Below are 20485 nucleotides of genomic sequence, written 5' to 3' on the forward strand. Positions count from 1 at the left end.
TATTTTTTATTATATTAATTGAGTTTTTATTTTTTATTTTAAATCAAATATATTCTATTGATTAATAGTGGATTAATTGTTATTAATTAAAATATTATTTATCATTTTATTTTATGTAAAATTAATGTGATATATTAAAATATTATTATAATAATTTAATTAATAAAAGTTTAATTAATTTAAGATAAAAATAAAAAAAAATTTAATTGAAAGTAATAAAAATAAAATTTTTTTAATTAATTCAAAGTATTATAGCCGAAAAGATAAAAAAAAAAAAAGAAAAGAGCGAGGGAACAATCCAACGAGTTAACGTATCGTTGGTCTACGACTTATGACTTATTAAAGAAGCAGTTCAAAAAGAAAGTCTTTGTTCAAATAAAAGCAAATAGTAGAAAAGGATGAGCCTGCCAGGGTGCACTCCTGCAGAACGATGGCAAATAAATTAAAATCAAAACCAAAGAAAAACTCGAATTCTTTCAGCTTCAATCTTCTTTTCAGGTATGAAATATGATATAATTTCCATTTATGGTGTTCAATCTGCATTCATCAAATAGTTCTTTTACCTCTGCAAAGGCAAAGTCTTTCTTTTCTTTATCATCACTAATAAATATTTTCTTTTTCGTTTTTTAATCAAAGAAAAATTATGTTGGGCTGCGATGATGATCATGTCGAATTCTCTGTTTGTTTCTGATTCCTGTTCTTGTTTGCCGATGAATGTAAAAAATTTTGACAGGCTTTTTTGTGGGTGGTTTGGTTTGGAGAAATGATGAGTGAGAGGCCTAAGGCCATTAATGTCTTTTCAACCCCAACATCATCATCTCGTTTGTCACCTTTGGCTCGTCCCTTCACTGTCAACAACCCTTTCAATCGCCATGAATCTTTTGACCCTTTACTTGACTCTTCTTCTTCTCCTTGCAATCATGATCAACCCTTTCCCTGTTTGAGTTTGGGTAATCAAGGTCATCGTGGCTGCTATGCCTATCACTCTGATGCTACTTCTATTACTGCTTTCCCTTGTGTTGATGGCCCTGACTTTGAATTCGACTCTCGTTTTGCATACTACCAGTTAGAGGAACCTCCACTTCACACCCATTTCACTTTGTCTACTCATCAATCTTCTCAAACCAATTTCATTCCTAGTTCCTCAAGCTTTGGTAATGTGGGCAACAAGGGTGGGCTACAAGGAACTGCTGTACATCAACAAGGGACTGAAATTCTTCGCTGCAACCGTCAGGTTGCAAGTGCTGGTTCACTGTCTTCCAATAACCCGCTTGAACAAGGTATCTTCAATTTCTTGGAGGATTTTCGTATCAAATTAAATTTTGTTATGATTGGTTCATTATCTTACAATAGCCTATCTGAGCTTTATTAACTTTATGAGACTTGTGATGAAGTTTATTATAGACTGCTATGTTGCTGATGGCCCCATTTCATATCAATATTATGATTATAAAACTAAAATCCTAATGATATTAGAGAAGGAGGAAATTCATTTGCTATCAATCATTAAGAACAGACCATGATAAGAGACTGTGAACTTTGATTTGGTCATGTTGCATAATGCCAGAGATAAACTTTGACAATGTCATTACTGTCATTAGGCATTAACAATTGTGACATTCTAATACTGAAAAATTAGGAACTTGTAGAGTTGCTCTTCTAAAGGGATCAGTAATTTGTAGGTTTTGAATCACAGGGTTTTATTCTACTTGGATTGACTGGAGGTGGGTTGAAGGTGCAAAGATGAATAAAAATTAGAAGCATATTTCAAACAATTTATACCTTTTGTGATGACCATGCAATAAGGGCTGAAACTGTTAATGATTTTGTTCAGGTACTACTCTTGAAGGATCGAAACTTGTTAGTGAAACATCTTTTGTTTTGCGTGGAAAAGGCAGTGTGGTCATAGGAAAAGATAATCAAATTAGACCAGAAGACAAGGAGAAAATACATACTGAAAGCAGTATTTTTCCACTGGCTAATTCTGAGGTAAACTTGTTGATGAAATGTGTGACAAAACCATTTTCAATATCATCGGATTTGCCCTTTCCTCCTAGACCTCAAGATACTCAAAGTCAACTTTTATACTCAGCGGAATCAATTGCTTGTAGTCTTTTTGGTTCAACTATTTTTCCCTATGAGAGTTGCTTTCCACATCTTGGCTCTTGTCATGCTGAAACTCTGGTTTCACATGCACCAGAATGTTTTTCTTATTCAGCTCAAATTTGCAAACCATCAAGTGCTGGTTCCAATCCTCCAATTGTTAATCCTGTTCCATTAGTGAATGTGGCATCTGGTGGCAGTGATGCTGTCAGCAGCAGGGATTCTTATTTTGACTATGTTCTGCCTGGCATGATGGATACTTCTACAGTGCATAATCCTGTGGACAAGGTGGCTTGCCATGACCAAGTCATAATTGAAAAAGGTGAAAAAGGAAAGATTGTTGAACCCTTCCACGATGAGACTAATAATCCCTCTATAAGAGCAAAATCCAAGCTTCGAATTGCTTGTCCTAATGTTCCTCAAGACTTAACTCTGGAACAACATGGTGCTAAACCAGGTATACCTGATGATAAATCTTCCACCAGCCATGGTGATTCTGATGTGGATTCACCTTGCTGGAAAGGAACCCAGGCTAATAAATCTCCACTCAGTGATTCAGTGCCTGTGAATTCAGAAGATAGTAAGGGTCAATCTCCATTTAGAGTTTCAATGCCTCTGAAGTCAGAACATTCTAAGAATGAAAAAGTGGCACGTAGTAGTTTAAATCCTCAGGCACCTGTGTTTATTCCTGGAAATTCTAAACCAAAAGTGGATCACCATCAGAAGGAAGGCCATGGAGATAGTTCCTTGTCTTCTCAGAAGAGTGCAGCTTTAGATGTTACTTCTTCATCAAGTGAACACAGATCAACAGATTCTGTTAATGCAGTTAAATGCCCTTCAGAAAGGATCGATGATATAGGAATCCAGAGTTCTAGTGATGTCCATGACTCAAAAAAGGAGTGTGGCATTCCCTACAAGTCATTTAGAAGTTCAGCAGTCAATTCTTCTTGCAGTTTTCAGCCATATCTCAGAGAAGAGTATGTTACATCTGCAAGTCAGCTTGTGAGAGGCACAAATGTTGCTGGCTCCATGGAGGGTATTGAGGATGCAGCGCATAATGGGTTGGATAGTGTTGAGGACATTGCACATCATGGGCCAAGCACAAGCTTCTCTTTCCTTGAAACAGAAACTGCCTTGAATTCACATTCCACTGGAGTTGGTGTTTTTTCTGATTTTACTGAGAGGCCTCAGGAGCCATCAAAGTCTACACCTCCCAAAATTGATGTTAAATTAATGATTAATACAATGCAATATTTGTCAGAGTTGCTTCTACAGAATTCTTCATTTGATTTAGGTTCACTGAGTGAGCATGAGTATGATAAACTCCTGACTATAATGAATAACCTTTATGTTCTTATCAGAAATAAGGCTGGTCTAATGGCTGTAAGGCTTGAATCAAGTCATCCGTGCACTTTATATTGTCGTAGACAACCAGCTGATCGCCATGAGGTACGATACCTATTAACCTTTCGCTGTTGTTTGTCTTATTTTCTTAGTGGAGAATTTGCTTCATGTTTTACGTATAATTCCCATTGGAAACCAATATGGCATGTCAAAGCATGCGTTATTCGCACTATGACTGTTATTATGTTTCTATGATAATAATTCTAACCTACATGCCTTTGTTTGCTTGATTTATTTTTCACTGGTATGTTGTTTATATCAGAGAATAAACTATTCTTTTCCTAAATGCTGAGACTGAGAGCAATTGACTTGCAATGTGCCTTTGTTTATCTGTTTCTCACATAATTGTTTTCTAAAGAATGTTACTGGTCTTGGAAAGAATGAGCTAGTACCCCCTTGCTGCCCCTCTATGACTTAATGGTTTGCTATTACAGCACGGGGTAAATATTGTTATACTAAAATCTTTATTAGATTCTGAAAAACCTTAATTAAATAATGCATCTGTCAGCAGCGAATATTAATTTTTAGGTAAAAAAGGTGAAGGATAAAGCTGTTTTACATGATCAGGAAATGTACAAGACGTCAGCTCCTATGTTAAGTGGTAGAATGCTGTATTCTTTTTATCAAAGCAATGATGAAGGCTTCGAGAAGGGCGGTGACATCAGTCAGGTATTATTTGTGGCAATAATTTAGTTGTTGAATCTGATGCTATTAATCGGAAAGGTGCTGAATCTTTCCATTTATGATGCAACATTTAGGTTATTGAGAAGGATCCAAAAGTAATTCCTTCAATAGAGAAAGAAATGCCATCAGAAGCCTTATTTTATAGGGATTTGTGGCTTGAGGCTAAAGCAGCTTTGAATTTAAAGAAGTATCAAGCGCATGCCTTGCAAATGCAATCAGAGCCAGATAGATACAGATCAAAATAAAAGGTCATTTCTTTACCTCAACCTTGAAATGGTTTCCCTTTCAAAACTATCTTTCCACTCTTGCACATTTTCACACTCGTGCATTCCGAGCCCTAAATTATGATTGTAGGAAGCTATGGCTAATAGACATCATTTGTGGGACTATCAGTATAAATAATTTTCACCATTTTGGCAGTTGTCAGGGTTCACTTTAGGGATTGAGCTCATAATATTACGTGTAGGTTTGATGAGTCGAAGTGTGGGTGGAAGGTGCATAGGTGATAAATATAATAGAGAAAATGTGATACATTTCAGAATGTGGTGAAGCCTTGGATGGAAGCTCCTGTCCTAGACAAGATTCAAGACCTGCAAGCTACCAGACTTTGCGTTTAATGGTAGCTTTAAAGTCATTATCTTAACACGCAAGGACAAAGCCTCAGCCTAAAAGTTCAATCATGGAAGCCACAAGATTGAGTTTCTTTCTAGTGACAAACGTGCGGCAGAAAAATGTCAGAAAACAAAGCATCGGGGAAAGCACCCCAAGGTTAGCCATTCCTTTGGATATAATCTTTCAGCTTGTGGCTAAATCCTAGAAGGTTTGTGATACTTTTAAATGTCAAGTATTCGAGCTAATAGCCTAATACTAAACTGCGTGGTATAAAGCAAAACATAATTACTATACTGGCTGCGGTACCGCCATTAGGCCCATTGCATACATGAAAACGTTTTGGGCCGCTTACGTGGTGGGTTATTTACTGTCTGATTAATAATGAACACCGCTACGGGACTGCCTAAGCCTTGGTTCTGTTCTTGAGTCTTGACTAAATTTATAACTAGCATTACCAGTCACATATAAGGCTGCAGGCCCGGTTTTGCCTTTTCTACGTGAATCAGCCATTAAGCTCGTGGCAAAACAGGCTATACTCTTACTTGTCCAAATTGCACCTGGATAGAGCTTTAAGACCCTCTTTTTTAGTGGTCAGACATTTTATTTCAAATATAATTTGTATACATTTGGGGTTTTCCGGTTAATAATTTGAAAAAAGAGTTCAAAGCCTATCAAAGTTGTACTAACATCATTACTCCAACATCTAAATATTGTTAAATGAATCCAGTTGCGTGTAGTGGAAGGGAAAACATTTGGCATAAAAATTGTAAATAGAAGTGACTTATTTTTAAGTTTTAGTACAGCATAAAGCCCAGAAACAAAATGTTGTTAGAATCATTATTCGTGGGGGTAATGATACCGGGCAATGAGCAACTTTCCCTATACATTCCGGTCCTTGTATTCCGACAAACGTATTTAAGATGTACTACAATTGATTTGTAACCAAGTAAAGCAGTTGCAAATCCATTATTTCTTTTTCCATTTTAAGCACAAGAGCGACTGCCTCTTAATTAATATACCCATCGTCTTAATCTCATGGTAAGACTGGTGGAATTCCTCATTCACTCTTCCATCTTTTGGTTTTTAGGGTTTGGCTCACCCCTGCTTTATAAGCGTTTGTTAAGATTAGTTAATTTTTTATTTAATACCAAAATAAAAATATATTATTTAATTATAAGAATCTTTTTAATAACTAAAAAACTTTCACTGAGGAAGCCCATAAAAGACGTTTCAGTACTTGCGTGAAACTAGGTGGATCTGCTTCTTGTATTCCTGCAGGAGAAAAAGAAAAGAGCATCGGTTTGATTCTAAGTACAAGAATTGTAGGAAAGATAGTGTGTTTTGTATTTTCCCCCCGTGGTTTGGTTGGAGAAGAAAGATCATTTATCTCTTATTTACTACAGTGGTACCACAACGGCTTAGGTTTTGAATACCAAGTTGGAAGTACAAGGACAGCCCATGAAAAAACTTCACACCCACTCAGGCTAAAGTGACTACTCATCCCCAGGTGGGGGACCCCTAACTCGGGCATATCCTATTTACGATGGCAATAGAGATCAGAATTTTATTTAAAAACAAAAATAAAAATAAATCAAAGGAAATCGATATGCCAAAACTACCATGTAGTTCAGCTCTGATTGCGCTCTTTGCCTTCCCCCTCCCCCCCAAAAAAAATGGTCCATATATATTTATGTATATGGTCCATCCCATCTCATCATTATTGCATGAAACCAGAATAATGGTGTTGTCATTACAAGAAGAAGATGAAGAGGAAGAAGTTAGAAGATGCAGGCAGGTTAAAAGTAAAACACTGAACAAGGAAAAGGAATTATAGAAAAATGAGTACAATTTGAAAGAGAGGAGGGGGGTATATAGGAAAGTGAAGACAAGGAAGAGACGGAAAGGGGAAGCTAACAGGGGAAAGAGATGTATATATAGAAGGGAATGGGCATTCACAAATGGTTGCAGTTGGGATACCTTAGCAACAATCTGGGTACCCGGCATTAATTGAGGGAGTGCTAAGTGTAGGACAAAAAATAATCAGCCCCATGCCATCCGCAGGTGGGTCAGAATTCTGCAGTCAGCCCCACCCTCCCCCATCCTCTCTCTTCCTTGTTTACCCCTTTCTTCTTCGGTAAATATTTACCATAGCCCCTACGTACAGTATTGCATTTACTATAAAAAAAATATAGAAATATTGCATAATAACACAAACACATTTATATATGTATATATAAAAGTCTCTCGCTAGTCTTTACGGCTGTTATGGAGGTTGTGCTGCAGGCCAATGAGTTGTTACTGTCACCTCCCTCTACATTTCACTATAATTGCGGTTGTTTTATGGGATCGGCTGCCACCCTTTGCACTGTCATTGTTAATGCTCTGTCATGATAAACAACATTATTTAAGAATGCTAGTTTATGAAATGGAAGAGGAAGCTGCGTTATTATCCGTAGCTAGTTTAGTCGCCCCCACCATCAGGCATCAGCTTTATTTTGTTATCTTTTTTCTGCTTTTCCTAATCTTCTCTTCTACTTTTGTTGCAGCTTCTACTTCTTTTCTTCTTTACACTTTTTATTATTAAAAATCTTATGCACTTGTTTCTGCACGGTAGCATCATCTGATCATATACATGTAACATAACGAAAGCAAGAAAAGTAGAGAGGGGGAAATCGATAAACTAGGTAGCTAGGGCAGTTAATCAGAGCCGTCCATGGTTTGACATTCTCGATGCCTTATTAACACTGAGAAGAGGCAGATGCAATCCATTGTCCACATCCACTTTTAAAAGGGATGGAATGTTGAGTGGTAGAATTGGGAAAGCAAGGGAAGCGTGCCACTTCTCTCTTTCTCTTTGAATTCTTCTTTAGTTTTCACCATGGAAAAAGTCTTCCAGAATAGAGCCAAAGCGAGATGATGGATAGTGAAGGGTATCACGGGAATGTGGTGCATTGATTCCAAAGAAATATCAAACCAAAACGTGGTCCATGCAGTCTAGGGGAGTGGGAGTAGTTTGCACGCGTCCTCTTTGTTGGCAAAGTTTTGGGATTGAGAGAGAGAGAGAAAGAGAGAAGAAATAAAACAAGGATAACTACTTTTCTTTTATATTTGCAACTTTGTTGTCGTCATTGATTACGCCTCTGTCTTAAACCCTAAATCTCTACAACACTATCTTTCTAGGGTGGGGACTCGGTGTCCCTGTTCAGGTTTGCGCGTACCCATTGCCCTCTCTTCAGTCTTCATCATCATTCATCCCTGTCCTTGGGTTGGTGCTTACTATACAGACTATGTGCACCATGCTTGCTTTTTGTTCATTTATGTGCTTCCCTTTTGTTCATATATAAGATGGTGGGATCACCCAAACTTAAATATTGTTAGCTTAACCATGAACTACATGACAAGCATTTAAATATTCACACTTAGCCTTTGTTAGCCATGCTAGCTAGACGAGGTGATATAGATTTACATCACTAGCAAACAATATATACTTATAACGTAAGTAACTGAAAAGAAGTTTCCAAACTGACTTGGACTTTTGCATTTATGTGCAAACAAGCTTTTGCCAAGGCAAATTTGTAAGTTAATCAAGGAGCAGGCCAAAAAGTATACTACAAATATATCCATCATATTTTAAGGGTGTTTTAAAGTTGGGACTTCCATTTATGATTAGCCTATGACGTGATGCACCCTGCAGGCAAAGGCAATTGAGTGAGTGCAGAAAAGAAAAGAAAGAAATGCCCAAACTCAGAAGGCAAGAAGGGTAAAGGGGCTGTGAGGTCATTTCAGCAAAAGCATGGAGATGGAAAGCATGTCCATGTAGGCAGAGAAATACTGTTAAAGATCAGAGTAGATTCTAATTACAGGAAGTTAATGGTATAAAAGGGATATGGGTATTGCCCGAGATATCTCGTTAGGGCTGTCTGTTGTGTGTTTCCCTCAGTCCAAAACGCAGCCCTACAAGCCATTCATTGAAGGGTCTCTCTCCCTGCTGCTCTTGCTGCTGCTGTTGGGTTGCTACTCGCTAGCTACCACTCTAGATTCTAGATGCTATGTTTTTTCTTTCTTTCACATACTAAAAAAGGGGCCCAATCTAACGCATATACAGCCATGTGCGTCATGAAGAGAGTCTGTCTATCTATCAATCTAATCCATGATTCCATGTACACATAAAAGAGGCGTGAGGTAATTGGCATTGGAACCTTGGCAGTGGCTTGTCCTTGTAAACAATGACAGCCTAACAACAATTATGCTTTCTCCAGTAAAAGGACACCAACCCTATCCTGCTCGTTTGACACAATCCAATTGGGAATTGGGTCCTTTTCCATTGCTTCTACACTCCTAACCAAAACGGCATATAGTTAGTATTTCTCCAATGGCAGAATTGAACACTTGGCAATTTCCAATTTTTTTTTTCAAATTTTAATTTATCGGGGTTGGTATTTGGCTCCAGTGAGAAAGGTCATCAAATTTTGAACAGTGTTGTCCTTGATGAATCGTTACTGTCTTTCTTTTAATCCGTAAGAGAAAAGTGTGTGATCAATTCTCACACTCTCTGGCAATTGTACTTGCAGTTACATAAGCCTTTTCATACTTTTTCTTTCTTTTTTTTTCCTTCAATTTTATATACACTTCTAGTGTGGCTTATTTCCGTCTTTATGTTGTCTTTTCCTTCCATTTGTATACTGCCTTTTTCATTAGCATTATTTGATTAAATATTGTACTAAGATTTTACTTGTAAATTGCACTTGTATTTTCGTTAAAAAAACGTTTTAGGTAGCTATGTGAATTAAGGGTATTTGGACATGCCTCAATATATATATATATATACCTTACCTTGTCTCATTTATTTTTTTAAGTGTTAAAGATTTAATTAATTGAAATCTACTTAAATATTTGTTAGAAGATAGAATACTATTAGTTTAATTAATTCCAACATATCTACATATGCATGTTAATTTAGATGGTTGACTAATATCATTAAAATCTTTTAAACACAATGATTGAATTTCAAATCAATTGTTGGTTTATTATATGAATGGAAAGTGAGAGTGAGGAGGGGAATGAATGGCAACATTAATTATCCAAATTATTAAAGCAAAAGGTTGACATCTGTCTTTCACATTCAGCTATGTACACTTCTACCGGCAATGCTGATGCTTTTGATAAATACTACCTAGCTAATTAAAGTGACAAAGATATAGATCAATACCTTAGCTAGGTTTGAACTAATTAATGCTACAAATTATTAATTCTAGCTGACAAATTAGTTTTCTACTTGACCAAACCAGAGAGGTGGGAAACATTGCATATCCTGATCAACTGAATCTAATGCTCAATACTTTTCTTTTATATTTGTTATGTATAGGTTTATGGTGAAGTTGTTTCATCACGTGCCTATCGAAGTCTATGTCTTTCGATGAAACCTACCTACCATCTTATTAATACGTAAATTTCTAGACATCAACTAAATTCCCATATCCATAAAATGAATAAAAAAATGTATTCTTTGTTTAATTAAACTTAAAATGAACATTAAATTTTAAGAACGAATTTTAAAATTTAAAATTTATTTGTTATTAATGCATTATATAGAATCCATACATGCATTAATAAAGCTGATATATGTTAATCTTTTTTTCTAAATCATTAAATGGAAAATGATATCCTTGATCAAGTTCTAGCCAACACCTAGACCCCATTAAGCATGTACTTTTATGAAGCGACGTCGGTGTCATGGAAACGAATGACATGCAAAAAGTTAAGCAGTCCCCACAACTGAGTGAGCCTCAATTTAAAAACATGAATAAGAAATAAGTTCAATTTCAGGGGTAGAGCTTTGTTCGAAAAGGGAAAAAAAAATAAAATACGAGTGCATGAATTTCTGTATGTCTTGCCAAAACAAAAACCCTTCAGTTGTATTAATTACGTCAAGAAACCTCCTGCATATAGGGACTCTTTAATTTCTGTTTTCTGAGTATCAAAAGACAAAGACGACTCTCTTCCTGTGTTGTACTCACTGCTTATCCAAACCTATCCCATCAGGGAAACTAACAGCGCCTGCAAACTGAAGGAAAGCTCCTCTATGATCAGCTTTTTGTACTTGAAAAATTAGATAAAGAAAAAAAATGCCATTCACAATATGTACCATACCAACAATAGCAAAGAAAGCTTAACCCATATGATATTTTAGGTTATCCGTCGAATTTTTGGGGTTGAAATTTAGCTTATTTTCCTAGATTAGCAACTCATAGCGTGAGGGACATACATGCTAAAACTGGAAGACTTATTTAGTGACTATGCACAGTAGAGATACATCTACTGTTTTTAAGGATTTTGAAGATCAAAAGGAAATATATTCCCCTCATGATTCTACAAGATCATGTTTGCTGCTCCATATAAGCAACAGGCTGGTTCTTCACAAAGACCAGATAGAATAGGGAGGCAGTGTCCAATGCAAATTAGGCCTTTAGAAATGTTTTTAAGTGGCATATGGAGCTAACTGGCGACTACAAAATGAAATATAGGTTTTTTTCATTTCAAGTACTGCTAATTTTCCTTCTGACCACCTATTATTTTTTTTTTTTAATTTCCTTGGCGTTTGAGACTGTCCTACTCCTACATTTCATTTCAGTTGAGAGATAACAGCAAAACCACGAATCAGGAAAACCGATAGAATTAACCCACCATGCATATATACCAGATAAAGTATCTAGTGCCATATGCAAGATGTTTAATTAATTCTTGAATAATTCCATAAATAAAAGACTTCCCAGAGCACCATAAGACACGTAATCAGAAGATAGTTAATCATCCAACATATAGAAAGCATGCATCAAAACAACCATGCACTTATGGGGGAACACGCATAAACACCTAATTAAGGTTAAGATAACCATGTAGAAGCATTTTTAAGTCCTTGTTGACGGGTAAAAATGAAGCTGATCAAATTTTGCTATCCTCTAGGGCAAGTGTAGAAGAATCAAATACTTCTACTCATATAAAGAGATGAGTACTAAAAAGTCATTGACAACCAAAAAAGAAAAAAAGAATTCCAATAAGTATAATTCATGTACCATATAATTGCTTTTCCTGTCTGAAGTTTATGCTCCTTGTTTTAATTTCAGTAACATTGATCTCTTTAACACTGTTAATGCTATTAGAGGTTTCTCTCTCTCTCTCTCTCTCTCTCTCTCTCTTTATCTTTTAATTTTATAAATGTCAGAACCGACCACCATTCCCAAGATATCTGAAATCGACATGACACATTCAGATAAAACATTACTCTCTAGCATTTTAACTATAAGGCATTTCAGAAAACTTTAGAGCACAAGTTCCCCTCATTTCTACATGTATATGATAATAGCCTTGTTTAGTTGATTCATAACCACCCAAAACTATAGAGCTTGACACATTTAATATTTACTTAATGTGTGTCCTATGCTAATCATCATAATATAGCTTGACAGACAGTATGCAATAAAATTTGATCAAAGACTGTTCTCTGGGTGGAAAGGAAACTATAAGGTGACCAATGACCAAAAGATATGGTGATAAGTACTGCCTTATGAATTGGTACCTCATTCATCCACATGTTTGCGTATGTGTGCGCGTGTCTACATGATCAGAAATAGTTCATATTTCCATCTAGGGTTTTGATGTTGAGAAAAATAAAAGAAGTAAGTCTTGGAAAATCTTAAAAACTATCAGATACATGAATTATGAAAGTAGAGATTGTGCTACAGATCAACAAGCATGCTCTCCTAGAGACCTAAAAATAGTCTGAACAAGTCAAAGTTGTTTTGAGAAAGGCAACTACAGAAAGATTGACCCGCTAAAGATCAATCGTGTAATTATTATTTTTTAGTATAGCACATATATGAGGACTGATGAACTTTGCAAACTATAAAGGATGAACTTTCTTCAGTCTCCTGAAAGTATAGACCAAGATAGAAAAAAATTTTGTTCCCATGCTGCACGGGATTGAATCACAGATCTTGTTTTTGGCCTCGGGTCTACGATTTCGAGCTATAGTGGAAAACTGTGGTGAGGTCACTAACAGTTTCAATCAATTATTACTGCCAATGTGCAACTTGCAGTGAAGGAATACCTAATTTATTTGTTTTTCTTCGGATGAGACTAAACAGACTGTAAATAAGACACCAGAACATAGTATTGCAAAATTACCATCTATCTTATAACAAGCTTAAAAATGAAATTGGAAATAATATTTAATAGTAGGAAAAAAAGAAGAAGCTACAATATCGTCAAAGTTGGAGGCCATTAATTTTTGTTTTGGTAACTTTTGAAGATTATACGTACAAGCTCTAGCAAAAAGGTGAAGAAACATGTGGCTCACCAGAAAGATAAAGGTGTTGGTCTCAACTTCAGCTTAGGCAATCTAATTTCTGTGAACATTGACATCTAAAAACAACAATGATAACTATCTGAACATACGCGCATGCTGACTCCACACGATGCTTCATATCTCGACTACTTGGGACTATGCAATTAAAGTAAAAAAGGTGTGCAATGGTACGATGGAAATTTAAAAAAAAAAAAAAAAAGAAACTGCTGGTGCAACATATTCGCCTAGAAGAAAAAAAGTGAAACATGCTGCTTCAGCTAACCAGATAACTATTACAAAAGGAATGAAATAAATTCACATTTATGATGGCGTCTGTATTCTGTTCTTCAAGAGAGTTAATAGTATGTGTCTATTTGGTGAATTGAAATGATCGAAGAAACAAGCAAATTTGAGGAAGGGGAACACTCAAACTTGCAAAGAACAAAAAAGAAGCATATTAATGCGGTAAGGGGTTAAACAGATGAGAAAGAACTAATAATATAAACAAAAAGAGTCCAAGAAAATTGAGATAAATCCTACCTTTTAAAAGCCCTGCAAATTTCTCTGCACAACCTGCGGGCGTGCCCAACGAAGCAGCGACAAGAACAACAACCTAGCAAAGGTAAAAAAACAAAAGAGAGCAAAAACTTGGATTACATCAGATAGCTAGCACTCTGCTCAGTCACTGAGGAGTCAGGAAAGGTTGTTATAACTAAACAACAGTGGAGAGAAAGTGAGAGAAAGAGAAAGAAAGAAGGAGAGCAGTTACGAGCCAAAGGGAATAGAGATACTTGGGAACTAATTCAGTGGAAACAATGGGATGGGATACATTCAGGAGAGACCAGGCCCTACAAAAAGCAAACATGAAATCTCGGGCTTGATGGATCTATGTCTCATATATGTATCTATCAATGTGTAATACTTATATTTTATACACAAAGTTAAAAACAAAAGACTCCTTGGGTTATGGTTGTGATCATCTCATCTCTAACTAAATCTTCACAGTCACCCAAACCCTGAACTCCCCTTCTGTTCTAATTAATTAACCGCTAAAACAACAACATTGAAATCTGATTTTTTTTTTCCTCAAATACTCATCAATATTCTTCCGTCCCTTTTTATTCAGTATAGATATGGATATGATCATAAACCAGCATTGTAGATTTCAACTGCTGGGTCTTCTCCCTCATCCGAATCAGGAAGTGATAAATTGGGAAAAAAAAAAAGGGGCGGATTAGCAGCTAGCCTTGCAATTCTTCTAGCCTTATCTTCGCGCATTTCTTGTTGTTGTTTGTTGATGATGACGGTGGTGGCAAGTGTTGATTGTGGCAAAGTTAATTAACTTGGGCGTTGACTATACTGTACCAGATACAATTTCTTGTGGTCACATATCCAAATCCAAGGACATGGAAGCCTTCCCTTTGTTGGCATTAAGAAAGTCAGTGGGGGGCAGTGGGGTGCCGTTGTAGAGCCTTAATTGGAGAGGATGCTGGGACGACGATGAAAGTTGAGGAGGCTGCGATGCCATTGTAGCATTTGCGATGGTAGTTGGAGATAACATCTCACACTCATCTGACGACGCCGATGTGGGGCATTCCATGTTCACCCCGAAAAGCCTTAACCTCTTGGCTGCAGCCTTGCCTTGGACCACCGGCACCGAGTCAAACACAATTGGCTCTACAACGCCACCTGTTTGCTGCTGCCACTCCATCATTCCCAGTCCCATTCCCATTCCCATTTGTGGGGCTGCTGCAGCCACTGCTGATCTCCAGTAAAATACTGGTTCCATTGTACCTCCAGCTGGATTCATCACATTGCTTCCAGTTGGATAACCACCATAGTAGCTATTTCTGTTTAGAGGGTGTATCTGCGACAAGTGAAAGTGATCTCTTCCTGTTGGTGGTGGCCGCATTAGCAATGGACTCCATGGGATTGAGCGGTGAAAAGAGAAGTGGTGTTGATGAGGATGAAAAGAAGCCGGGTCTGGTGCATCAGGTCTCCGCCTCCAATCAATGAAAAGACGATCTTTACCAAACTCGCCTACTCCTCTCTGGAAAGAAACTATATCGCCAGCATCAAGTTTCTTATCCTTGACAAAACGGCTCCAGCCTTTGGTCATAACGTAGCTTTGGCTGCTGTTCCAGTAAGAGTACCTGAATCTCCACGGCTTCCCATTTCTGTCCTCGAAATTCAACAGAAGACCTTTCTCGTTTGTGGAAGAATCAAGCGGGAAATACTTCTCAGCGTGTTGTTTTGGGATAACAAGTCGGTTGAGTTTTCCCACATCGCTTGGGGTGACTACTTTATCGAACATGTGTTCTTTCTCGATGTTGGCACTTGCACTGCTCTTGAGCTCAAGGGTTGAATCTGAGTCTACGCGTTTGGAATCAGCTTCACTTGCAGTTGCTGTGGCAGTTGCTTCGTTATCTTCTTCAGGTTCGTACCTGTTGCCTAACCAGTTGGGACTCATTTGGTGGTGGCTGTCGTAAATCGGATGAGGCTGCTTCTCCCATCGGCAGTTGCTAAGAGGAGGAACCAGCTGGGTTTTGTGCTGAGAAGAAGAAGATGAAGGAGAAGAAGAGGAAGAATACGAAATAGGGAGCTTACCTTTACCCATCTGTTCTTCTTCACTAAACCCTTCTCTCCCTGATGACCCAAAATCCATGAATTTTTTAGCACCAATTGTGACTTTTCCTCGGGGATCTAGACGATAAAAGATGAGGAAGAAAAATCAACCAAACAAACCTAACAAGAAAGGAAGAAAAGTGGGGGCTAATTGGCCTAGTTGAGATTAAAAAAAACTAACAAACAGACAAACAAAGAACACTAGAAACTGTGCCATGTTGTTACAACTTTTCTTGGTTTTGCTAGGGTTGAAGACTCTTCGGGAGTTCGGCGGAGTCTCAGGAGAAACAGGAAGGGGTGTATTGTGTGTTTTTTGGGTTTAGGCGCTCTATCTCACCTCTCAGTACAATGAGAAAGTCGGTGCTTTCTTCTTTTGACCAAAAAGACCCGAACACGAAAACTAGACTTGGGCGATAAACCCCCATGGACGTTTCAAAGAATGCAACTTCATCTCGTTGTTGACCTTGAAAGAAGAGAGTGAAAGAGAAAGAAAAAGTGGTTTATTTCATTATTTGTTTGATTTTCTTTCCAGGGCGCGCCTCCCTCGAACCTTCTCCCCGTTGGGCACAATACTAGTATGTTTCCTTTTTTTTTTTTTTTCCTTGAACAAATTCTCACCCTCCCTTAGCCCTTAGCCTTCTCTCTGTGTCTCTGTCTCTCTCTCCTTTCTATCTTTCTTTGTTAAGAGAGAGAATATCAAGTTAAGTTTATACGTAGGGACCCCATGTATTATCTGGTTGGGCTCATGTGAGCTTGTCACTGTCATCATCCTGGGTGGTATGCATATTATTTTAGTATTTTTGTAGGATATATAACTCTATGAGCCAGCTGTTTTGGAGAGCACGAGCTTGCTACTGTTGCAATATTAATTCTATTCTATATTTGTTTTTTTAGACTTTTTTCTAACAAAAAGAAAAGAAAGAAGAAATCACCAATATTGTAATTCCATTTCTGTCTTAGTTGTGATTTTGTAGTTGATAATGTTTGTCTCCTTGATTCCTTTTTGAACTTTTGCCTCAAAAATCTTAGATTAAATATCACTAATTGTTCGTATTTAGTGCAAGCAAATTTGTTTTCTCATTAAACTAACCTTGTTTAGATAATATGTGGTAACTATGAGCTAACTGACATCTCCTTTTTAGGGGAAGAAAAGAAAAAAAAAAGTGGGGTAAATATTATCTAACTGGAACTGGGTTAGGGTTTTGACTTGAAAAGCTTGTACGAGCCACTCTGCTATGGTGGCCAACTAGATGGAAAAGGATATTTATAGTCTTCGTCAGTCTCTCAAAGGCATTTATAATTCATAAAGGAAAAATGAAAATTACACTAAAAAAGAAAAAGAAAATTCTTCGTTCATTTCTTTTTTCCAAGGGGAATGCAGCACATGCAGTCCCCTATGGACCCAACTATTTTCCACGCTTCCTCTCCAACCTATCTAGCCAATCTCTCACAACCTCAAAAGTAATAATTTAACTTAAATCACGTCTCACACTTTTGTCATTATGTGTCACATTTTCAGGTCATATTTTGGATTATGTTGGCTTTTGGACCCCTGAAATTAGCCCAACCTGGACACAGCCATCACTGGTCCAGCCCCCACGATTCCCTGCCTCCTCAACGCAGGATACATAAGCAATATTATCTACTGCTCTGGTAAATATAATATCAAATTAGTTTTCAGGATGACTCAAGTTGGGTTATTAACAGATTTTCTCAATATTAAACTTGCACGTGTTTTAAAATAAAGAAAAAAAAAAAACTGCGACTGTTTTTACCAGGCCATGGATTTTTATTCTTGTGAGGGAAAACATATCAATAAAGCTGGTGGAAGGTGGAAGATTTACATTGATGTACGTAGGTGCCACTTCCATTTCAAGTGTAACATCTGCATCATTTGTGATGGGGAAAAAATCCCGGGGCATATCAAATTATGACACTGGTGCGTCGCCATAAAAAAAAAGTACAGAATTTGTTGTATAATTAAATTCAATTTCACACTTAGAAAGTACAGTAGTCCTTGATTTTAAAAATTACTTTCCTGTTACTTAAGAAATGACAGATCAAATCGTCGGGCAAATTAAGTACACCTGCTAGATTAATAAGTATGGACTGTGGAACAGTGGGTTCATATACATAAAAATTGTAATAATGAGCCCTACCGTCCAATCATTTTATAGCCATAATTTGCTCAGGGAAAAAAATGACAAAGGTTGCTCCGGTTGTAAAGGATAATGGGGCACTGCATAGCCGCCACACCACCACCCCCAGCCGCTAATTGATGAGCATCCACCTACTCAAATTGTGCAGATAGGGATGCCTTGGGACCTTGCTAGCTATACCTTTCTTACGGGTGAGGGCTTTCTTCCGGAATTAATCCAGTCTCCACTCCCTTCAGCTTTCCAGCAATATATTTTCTAAATTCTTTGCTGGTAAAACAAAGTGGCGTTTCTCTCTCTCTCTCTCTCTCTCTCTCTCTCTCTCTCTATATATATATATATATATATATATATATATATATATATAATACAGCATGTTGAATCAAGGAATCCTTATATGATAACAAGGACGACCAAGAAATGTATGAATTCAATTGCTTTAATTTTTTCATTTGACAGATACTACAATAAGATTTCATGCATTAATGATTGAGTTATATGACTTAGATAATTAAATCTGAACTTGTAATAAGTGCAACCTCGATGTAATCTATTATAAGAACTAGATTCCATCCAAATACATACCACTCAAAACGATAAAGTCTTTAATTGATAGTGTAACAACTAATTTTCGAGACATTCAATGTATATTATCTTGGGTTGATGTAATGCCGTAATAACACATCAAGGCAGATCCCCACCCTTTCTAATAGTGATGTGACGGTAATTAAATTTACAATATTATATGAATTGGAAAGAGATAGGGCGGAATAATAAATAAATAAATATATTGAATCTTGTAATGCTAAACAATATGTCTGTCTTGTGGTTGGGTCACTCTACCACTTGGATTCATATCATATACTAGTGGTACTACTGCATAGAGGAGCTACACCAATCTATAAATTATGAAAGACCCAGTTCCCCAAATTTAGTATTCATAACACATTACATTATTCTTAATTCTTATAGTAGTAATTATTATAAATATTTAATGGAGTACAAATTAATCTGAGGTTTTCATTGGTTTCAAGGAGCTGCTGCCGTCATGTCACCTGATTAGAGTGACGTTGGAGTTTATTGAAATTGAACAAATCAACGCTGGAATCAGTTGTGATGATTGAATAATTATTCTATTTAGAACTTGTATTGACTTTTACCCCCAAAGAAAAAAAATGGGGCCAAATTGCCTCCCCCTAATTTTTGCACCCAACTTGCAAGTTCCTCTCTCGCGCATCCCAAAAAAAAAAAAAAAAAAAAAACTCAATAACTCCCCCCACTTGGTTTTGAGCCATCCAGCCATGCTCCTTCGTCCTATTATTTATGTCTATTATTACCAGTATTATTGTTATATGTATTAGCCTTGTTGAATTTATAATTACGACACAATTAATTTTGCCTCGTGGGGTTGGATTACTATTGGTAGCTACTAGCTAGGCAGCAACTTCCTGGAAGAAAGACCCTCTTGCGTGCCTCTCTATTTAAGCATCCTCCTCTTCCATCCTTTTACAATACAATAACCCGAACATGTTTTTGGCAACTTGCTATATGTTTTACCCACTAAGGCACTACTTAATTTAAGCTCAAGTTTAATTAGTTCTACTCCTTGTTTTATTCTATTCCTCCTTTCATATTGACCAAATTTTGTTCTTATCTCGTCTTAGAACTAGGAATGGAAGATATATGAATATATAATAGAAACGAAAAGAAAAAAAAATCGACAAGTAATCCAAACTTTAGGTTCTAACTTACGTCAAATCTGAAAATTAGCTAGCATGTGCCGAATTAATGTTGAACCCCTTTGCCTTAGAGCATTAACATATTGAATTAACTTGGAAAAAAAGGAATATTTTATTAGCTGTATAGGTGTTAACGTTGCATGTGATGATGTACATCAAAATGGGAATTCTTGTAAGTTAACTGATTTTTGTGTTTTACCTAGTGTCTTTATTTATGCTTGCGGCCATGTGAATTATGTAGAGAATGGCATATATATCCAGCTGAGCCGCAACGCGATCTAATGGTGTATCTCCCATACCCTCACTGTCTTTCTGTCTTTAATGTACAAATATACAAACGATTTGTGGGGGTGGGGAATGGATGGTGGGACAATTAATTCGTGAATTCGGGTAGCAGCCTTTGTCATGAAGAATCAAAGATGATGATGATGATGATGATGAGTCGCAGAGATTATTAAGCCAACTAGGCAACTACTACCTGCCAGACCAAGTACGTAATAGCCACTAATCAAGCTTCTAATCTCCTAATAATCACCCATCTAATTAGACCGTAATTATAGCTAATTTTCAGACCATCAATGGCCCAAACTGACTGGTCTGGTTCAAAATGAACATTACTTTTCCTACCAGTGTTCTTCTATTGCAAGTTAACCAAATATTCCAACATTTATCTTATTTATAAAATAAAAGTAAGTTTTAGGATACATATCCCAAATTGCACACCTTAAGTATTCAAATAGCATGAATAAAGGCACGGAATTATGGGAATAGTTTCATTGTTTAAGTGGAAACGAGAATAGTCACCCTTTCTATCTCAA

General features: G+C 36.8%; 2 protein-coding genes across 7 annotated transcripts; one reads left to right on the plus strand and one right to left on the minus strand.

The window, feature by feature from the left end:
• The first annotated feature begins 357 nt into the window (after positions 1-357).
• Positions 358-5220, plus strand: LOC18605926 (uncharacterized). 6 transcript variants are annotated; one of them, XM_007039245.3, is made up of 6 exons: positions 358-498; positions 734-1280; positions 1835-3552; positions 4036-4176; positions 4266-4439; positions 4612-5220. In XM_007039245.3, exons 2-5 carry the CDS (start codon positions 764-766, stop codon positions 4434-4436), a joined length of 2547 nt encoding a protein of 848 aa, XP_007039307.3. In that variant the 5' UTR covers positions 358-498; positions 734-763; the 3' UTR covers positions 4437-4439; positions 4612-5220. The 6 variants fall into 6 exon arrangements, with proteins under 6 accessions (XP_007039307.3, XP_007039308.3, XP_007039309.3 ...); XM_007039246.3 differs by having other exon boundaries at positions 4658-5220; XM_007039247.3 differs by having other exon boundaries at positions 4731-5220.
• Positions 5221-13912: 8692 nt separating this feature from the next.
• On the minus strand, positions 13913-16441 carry LOC18605928 (B3 domain-containing protein Os03g0120900-like). Its single transcript, XM_018118097.2, has one exon. The coding sequence runs from the start codon at positions 15810-15812 to the stop codon at positions 14532-14534; it is 1281 nt and encodes a 426-aa protein (XP_017973586.2). The 5' UTR covers positions 15813-16441; the 3' UTR covers positions 13913-14531.
• Between the last annotated feature and the right edge of the window lie 4044 nt (positions 16442-20485).

The sequence above is a fragment of the Theobroma cacao genome, chromosome 3 (genome assembly GCF_053813885.1).
Source record: "Theobroma cacao isolate CCN51 chromosome 3, ASM5381388v1, whole genome shotgun sequence".
Classification (NCBI taxonomy): Eukaryota; Viridiplantae; Streptophyta; class Magnoliopsida; order Malvales; family Malvaceae; genus Theobroma; species Theobroma cacao.